Source organism: Phragmites australis, chromosome 23 (assembly GCF_958298935.1).
Source record: "Phragmites australis chromosome 23, lpPhrAust1.1, whole genome shotgun sequence".
Taxonomy (NCBI): domain Eukaryota; kingdom Viridiplantae; phylum Streptophyta; class Magnoliopsida; order Poales; family Poaceae; genus Phragmites; species Phragmites australis.
In genome coordinates this window covers 17633412-17640556 of record NC_084943.1, presented here as the reverse complement: position 1 = coordinate 17640556, position 7145 = coordinate 17633412, and the positions used below count along the sequence as shown (strand labels likewise).

At 43.1% G+C, this 7145-nt stretch overlaps 1 protein-coding gene across 2 annotated transcripts; it reads left to right on the top strand.

Moving 5' to 3' along the window:
* Positions 1-654: 654 nt before the first annotated feature.
* On the top strand, positions 655-4447 carry LOC133906260 (ureide permease 1-like). Of its 2 annotated transcripts, none has more exons than XM_062348116.1 (7): positions 655-792; positions 2197-2473; positions 2678-2816; positions 2933-3107; positions 3346-3389; positions 3477-3598; positions 3751-4447. In XM_062348116.1, the coding sequence occupies exons 2-7, from the start codon at positions 2237-2239 to the stop codon at positions 4282-4284; spliced, it is 1251 nt and encodes a 416-aa protein (XP_062204100.1). In that variant the 5' UTR covers positions 655-792; positions 2197-2236; the 3' UTR covers positions 4285-4447. The 2 variants fall into 2 exon arrangements, with proteins under 2 accessions (XP_062204100.1, XP_062204099.1); XM_062348115.1 differs by having other exon boundaries at positions 2933-3110; positions 3349-3389.
* Positions 4448-7145: the final 2698 nt, after the last annotated feature.

Genomic DNA, 7145 nt, shown 5'->3' with positions numbered 1-7145 from the left:
TAAAAGCAAAGATGTTACTATTTACTTTAACTTCGTGTTTTTTTCCCGAACATAGCCGTCCCATGTAATTCCTTTCTTGTATATTACTATTCACTTCAACTTCATTAGGGACGTGATAAAAGAAAATGCTACAAAGGCAGATGCATTATAAAGGAAAGTTTATTGGACAAGTAAATATGCAATCTTTATATAAATGAGAAGAAATTTCATTATGCCATAAACAAATGTTTCAGATTTTTATCTAAGAATTATTTTATATAAAATCCGTAGCAACGTAGAGACATCTCAGTTAGTCATTCATTATGCAACCTTCTCTCTTTTTGTGTGAGTAAAGCTGTGGCCAGCTATATATCGTCGCTACCTCTGTTTGATAAAAATAACCCTTTTAGCATGCAAAAATAACATTATTTGCATGATTCATCCTAGTACTAGAGCCCAAGTTAACTGCATCAGCCAGATGAGATCTGACCCAAAAATAATATTTGATTTGGCTTAAGCAATAATTGAGTGGTGTCCACATACGAGTGGACCTAACAGTTCACCACCTCGTCACCTGGTCGATGGACTGGCTCGAGTGGGCCCCACGCCAGCCCCTCTCTCTCTGTCTCAATCTCCATTCTCCTCGTCGCATATCCACTCTAGCCTCCAGCTCACTGGTGATTGAAGCTTCCAGAATAACACAAAATACTCATACGCAGACACATCACTAGCTGCTACATAAACACACGCGCGCTGAGACGTAGAGCTCAAGAACCAAAGCAGCAGAGGCTTGCAATCCCTTCTTCCTGTTTGGTATGTTGCATCTCTGTTTTCCTTTTCGTTTTCCTTTTGATATGTTGCATCTGACTTGTTCTCCGGTGCCTTTGGCTCGCTGCTTTTCTGTCAGTGTTTCTGATGTTTCATCAGGGTCTTTGCTTGGTTTTTGAACTCCGATTGGTGTTCAAGGTTGGAAGATGGTTTCATCTTTTGAAATTCAGTTTTTTTGGTTCAGTAATGCTTTTCTTTTGGCTTCTTGAGCGATCCTAGAGCTGTATTCTGGCTTCCTATGCAGAGAAGTATAAGCTTTCATTTGTTTTTGAGGCTTTGATTTCTTCGTGCGGAGTTTACGGGAATTTCAATATGTGAATCATATGTTGAATTCAAAGTTTAATTTTGTATGTGCATTGGCTTTTGCAGTTCCATCAAAGAACATGCTTTTTTATGATAGCTAGTGATGTGTTCCTAGTGCATGTTGACTTAATTTTTTTTTTCAAACTGTGTGCTTAAAAGAGTACATATCTATGGAAATCATGTTCTTGGATTGAGCTCTAAATGCTTCTTCGTTTTCCTCTTTGTCTAATCAGAGTCTATCGTTGATGCCTAAACTCCTTATTGCTCTGTTCCATCCAAGGCTTTTTGTTTAGCCCTTTGGAATGACTTTTACAGTACAGAAGATCAGATGCTGACGGCATAAGCTTTGTTCAAGGATTCAAACATACTCTTATTGTTTAAAAACCAGATTCAAATATGCATCCCATTGAGCATGCCTGAAAAGAAAATCTTCTGTGTTACAGCTATATGTTGTTTCTTGAACAATTGTTGAGCTGTAAGCCTGTAACTCTGGACTTATATTTGCCTTTTGCATATATTAAAGTTCTTTTTTTTGGGGGGGGATTCAGAGTTTCAGCGTTTTGCTACCTCGCTCCTTTGGCTTCTTGAGCAGTTTCAGAGTTTTTCTTAGAGGAAGGCAAAGCAGTTTCAGTATTGTATTTCACCCCTTGTAAGGAAATGTTGACTTCAGTTCTTTGTTTCTAACAGAGTTCATGGGATTTCAGATCTAACAAACCACATGCTGCACTTATTTAACTACATGTAGTGTCTTCTCTTTGTTAATTTAACACAAAACAAGCTATTCTAATGCATCTTTAATTTGTCTTCTGAATAGCTCAAGAGCTGTGTTTTTCAAAACATTGCACATAATTTGACCTGAATATTTTTATCATGTATTTAATAGAGCATTGTCCTATCTCATACGAATTATCCATTCATGGATCGAGTTGAATTCTACATTTTCCTTTTGCCTTTTTTGTTTCTAAAGTGAAACTTTAACTCTGCTCATAACCTTTTTTAACAAAAATATATATACTTCACGTGATTTGTTTCGATTAATATGAGGTATACACCATTTACCATGTCTGAAAAAGTTTCTTGGATCAGGTGAGGTGATCCTGCCAGCTTCACCGGCACAGACGCTGAGATGTATTTGGTGAAGGACATCAACGGTGCAATCGGCCTGATGGCCGTGGCTCTGGTGCTCCTGGGCACCTGGCCGGTGGTCCTCGCCGTGCTGGAGCGCCGGGGCCGGCTGCCGCAGCACACCTTCCTGGACTTCTCCATCACCAACTTCCTCGCCGCCGTGCTGATCGCGCTTACCTTCGGCCAGATCGGCCCTGACACGCCGGAGACGCCCAACTTCCTAACCCAGCTCACTCAGGTCACCATCCATCTCAAATCAATTGACCAGTGATAGCTCTTGCAGTAAAAGTTTTTCAGACCTGAAGTACAAACATGTCTGAAACTTCGGTTTTGTCAGCAAGAACATCTTGTGCTAAGCAACTGTTGCGGTCTTCCCTTCCTGTCTCTAAAAAAAGCAACTCTTGCAGTGAAAAATGTTGTGACTTTCATCTGAACAATGCAGAACAACTGGCCTTCCATCTTGTTCGCAATGGCGGGCGGCGTCACCCTCAGCCTCGGGACACTAGCCACGCAGTACGGCTGGGCATTCGTCGGACTCTCGGTCACCGAGGTCATGGCCTCAAGCCTCAAGGTTGTCATAGGTATGTACTCCCCAAATACATCTGGAAGTTCGATGCTGAAATTCTGCTGCTGCTGTTGCCTGAATTGTTCAGAATCTGAAGGTGATGTAACTGATAGTCTGAAGCTTCTCTTCCAGGGACAACACTGAACTATTTTCTTGACAGCCGGATCAACAAGGCGGAGGTCCTCTTCCCCGGCGTCGGATGCTTTCTGATTGCAGCTATCCTTGGGTCACTTGTCCACTCTTCCAATGCTGCTGACAACCAGGAGAAGCTGTCTAGCTCCTTGGTGAACCATAGCAACAACGCTAGGTAGTTCACTTCTCTGCCTATTTCAGTTACTTCTGTGTGGCGAATGATTTTCTGCATAAAATGTTACCACTGAAAAATCTCAATATCAAGTGATTGAGCTATTCTTCTTTTTCTTTCCCAGCAAGCACTTTAAGTATTACAACACTAGTATTATTCTCAAAGATATGTTGTTTATGCCATATTGCCATAATGGCTGCACTGAACAGACAGACTATATGATTTCTTCAATTCTCTTCAGGAGCACTGCAAATGAAGAGCTCACCAAACACCTCCTTGAGAAAGGTAGTAGTGAGGTCCATGAATTAGCTCTAGTCATATGTCTGAAACTGGTCTAGCAAAGACTTCTCATGTTGATCTTTTAATTGGCAGAGGGACCAAAGGATCTTGAAGAAGCAGATCCTGATGCATTACAGGCTACGCAGACACAGGCGAAAGTCGAGGCAGGCACAGCAGAGTTCCTAGTTGATCTAGAGGAGAAGAGGTCGATTAAAGTATGCGTCTATTCTAATGTTTAATTAAGGCATATTTCAAAAGCTAGTAGATCATTTCGTAAAATTCAGATTCTTTGGCAAAAACTTCAAATTTCGTTTGCATGTTGTTGAATGGTTTCATGAAGCAATTCTCTGTGCCTCGCCTCCCCCAGGTGCTGGGGTCCCACGCGCTGCTAGGTCTGGGGATCGTGGTGTTCGCGGGCGTGTTCTACGCGCTCTTCTCGCCGGCGTTCAACCTGGCCACCAACGACCAGTGGCACACGCTGCCGGACGGCGTCCCGCACCTGGTGGTGTACACGGCCTACTTCTACTTCTCCCTCGCCTGCCTCGCCGTCAGCGTGGGGCTCAACGTCTGGTTCCTCTACCGCCCCATGGTCGGCGTGCCGCGGTCAACGCTGGCGGCCTACCTCCGCGACGGCGAGGGCAGGGGCCTCGCGCTGACGGCGGGGATGGTGTGCGGGCTTGGGAACGCGTTCACGTTCATGGCCGGGCAGGCGGCCGGCTACGCCGCCGCTGACTCTGTCCAGGCGCTGCCGCTGGTGAGCACGTTCTGGGGCGTGGTGCTGTTCGGGGAGTACCGGCGGTCGTCGCGGCGGACGTACACGCTGCTGGGGAGCATGCTCCTCATGTTCGTCGTCGCCATGGCCGTCCTCATGGCATCCTCCTCACACAGGAAGCCTCTCTGACCGTCTGGACCGCCCGATCAGAGCAATTCAGAGTTTCAGACAACGTCTGCTTTGGAACCTCAATTCAGACAGTCTAAGCTACCTAGATATACGAATATTTGTACTATTTCTGAAAGCTTCGTCATCAACGAGGCTAGAAATGGATGGACTGTTAGATTACTAATTGCCTAACTAGCCAATGATCATCAACCCAAAACACTATGCACCAAAATACGCAGCGGAATTATGAACCTGAATTTGGAGAAGCCATTAGAGGTCATGTCGGATCAATGTAGAGCAACGACAGGGTATAAGTTTCGAACGTCGCTGTCGTCGTAGCTGATCGCCGGTGAGGTCGCCAGATATGATTGGCGGCCTTCGACCACCTGTGTGCTACCAACTTGATCGGGTTTCGCTAGGGTGGCAAGCACAAGGCGAGCAACCTTAGTCAGGTTGTCAACTTCCCTTTATACAGTGCTGGTAGGCGAGGGATCCGGATTTTCTGGTGTCGATGTCACAATGACTTCATCACTAATGCGTGAATTTAGTCTCACATATCAACAACGACACGTGACATCAGTGAATCCTTGTATGTAGATGAGATAATAACTAACTTAACTTGGTTAGGCCACCCATCATAGCCCGGAACGTGGCTTCCCTATAGGACTCGGTCATGTTTGTTGCATTAGCTGAGATCAAAACTAATATGGACATGTGAACAAGTGACGAGGAGAATGGAGATCGGGACGGGACTACCGTGGGGCCCAGTAGTTCTTGCCAGTTCGGTAACAAGCTGACGTGGAGATGAACTGCTAGCCAGTTCAGTAACTCTACTCAGTTGCTGGTTAAATTATGCCTTAAAAAGTTGCTGGTTAAATCATTGTTGCTTTTGGCTAGATATAGGCATGGATCATTGTTGCTTTTGGCTAGATATAGGCCCTGTTTGGGACCGCTTCTCCACAGCTTCTGGCCCAAAAAAGCAGCTTTACCCTCCCAAACGGCGTACTTCTCCGCAGCTTTGCACAAACGCGATTCTACGAACGCGATTCTACTTACCCCTTCGACTCATCCCCATCCCGACCGGCATCCTCGTTCGTCCCGAGCGCAAGCAGGCACACAAGAGGGCAAGGGAGACTAGGTTTGGCGGTGGCTCCCCGGCCCGGCGGTGCTCCATCGTCCACGCACAGCCTCTACTCCATGCCGTCCCACGCTCCTCTTTCCTCTTCGTCTTGTGACCCTCTTCCGTTCTCCTTCACCGCCACCGAGGAGGAGCCCCGCGCCACGATTTTGCCGTCGAGCTTGGCTCGTGACCACGGTTCAGAGTTCAGAGATGCATGGAGCACAAAATTGGACACATGAAGATATGTTCATGAACCTGAATCGAGCTAATGGTAGTTGCATGGACCACAAAATTGAACACCTGAAGATACAGATGTGTGGTTCAGTTTCTTGTGGTTGTTCCAAAATTCTACCATTCGGGGATTTTTTTTTCTTTGTTCACAAATGTTGGATCTGTGATTGTTATTTCTTGCCATTTGTGATCAGCAGCCAAGAAAGAAGAGTGTTGCTCATTTTGATTCTATTGAGTTCGATTTGAATTGGTAGCTTCGAAGCCTCTCTCACAATGGAGATAACAAAAAGAATCTGATGCTTTGTGTTCTAAATGTTTAGAGTTTCAGTCAGTTCAGAAAGTTTCAGAGCGAATGAGAAATTCATGGCCTGTTACTGCTATTTTGGATCGAAAAATTCATATAGCCAGGGTAAAATTACAGTGTTCTTATGTTTAAATGCAAAAATTTAATGAAAATAATGTTATTAGTGTTTCAAAGTAGCGAGTGTACATCTAGCTGTTGTTTAGGTTTGATATGGATCAAATGAACATAGTTAGTTTGTTACTCTTGGTGGTTAGTAACACCTAGCTGATCGTGGTAACTGAAGGTGTTCTCGGTAAGCACTTAAAGTTTTTATAGTAGCCTGGAGAAGAGCTTGGACTTGATTTGATGCTCGTAAATTCGGAGATAGAAAAATGATAATTACTAGTTTCTACTTAAGTATTGGTGACTCAATGGGTAGCGATATCCTTGTGTGGATGCTACAAAGAGAATTATAGAAGAATGTCAACTCTTCAATACCTCGGAAAAAATATAGATATCTTCTTTCCTTGCTCTCTTTCTATTTCGCAATTTACTTATATTATCTAATTTCATACAAGTTTCAATTAAGCAATTTACTCTTAAGTTATATATTTACATGATTGTTCCCTATATTCTAGCTTACTTGCTCGAGTAGTTGTATTTCCTTCTTCTAGGTTATGATTGTTTCTTGTTCTAAAAATCAATAGTTGTTTTAATGTTTATTTAGAGCTCTATTCACCCCTTTTAGGTCCATTAGATCCTTTCAATATGCATAAAGGCACACATATATACTTAGGATTTTTATTTATTTTTTGCATGACTCTTTTATTTTCTTTAAAAAATTTATAATTTTGTTGCTTTTGAGAATTTGAGCCGTTACATCGGCTCGTAGTCAGATACGTCCCGTTGTACATGTGTCTCAATTGAAGCTTCATGCGCCTCCACAGATTCAAGTGCTCTCAAACCTCTCCTTAGTCTCTACTAACCTATCAACTACTATATACTAAAGTATGTGAAATTCCCGAATTCTCATGGCCCTGCTACTGTAGTTATTATAGCAGTAGACTCTATGTATGTACATGTATATATGCGTATATATACATATATGTATATATATACATATAGGTATATATATATATATGTAACTTTTTTCGAAAAATTTTAGAGAATATTGAAATGAATATTAGTTACATTAATATGATGCTACCCGTCCGACGGTGTAATACTGAATTTTTTTTGAGCGAGAAA

Excerpts from the sequence above, each read along its gene's own strand:
- LOC133906260 (XM_062348116.1), top strand. The coding sequence starts at position 2,237 with ATGTATTTGGTGAAGGACATCAACGGTGCAATCGGCCTGATGGCCGTG. Across the intron at positions 2,474-2,677 it reads TCCTAACCCAGCTCACTCAG|AACAACTGGCCTTCCATCTT; the intron begins GTCACCATCCAT and ends TGAACAATGCAG. Across the intron at positions 3,108-3,345 it reads AACCATAGCAACAACGCTAG|GAGCACTGCAAATGAAGAGC; the intron begins GTAGTTCACTTC and ends AATTCTCTTCAG.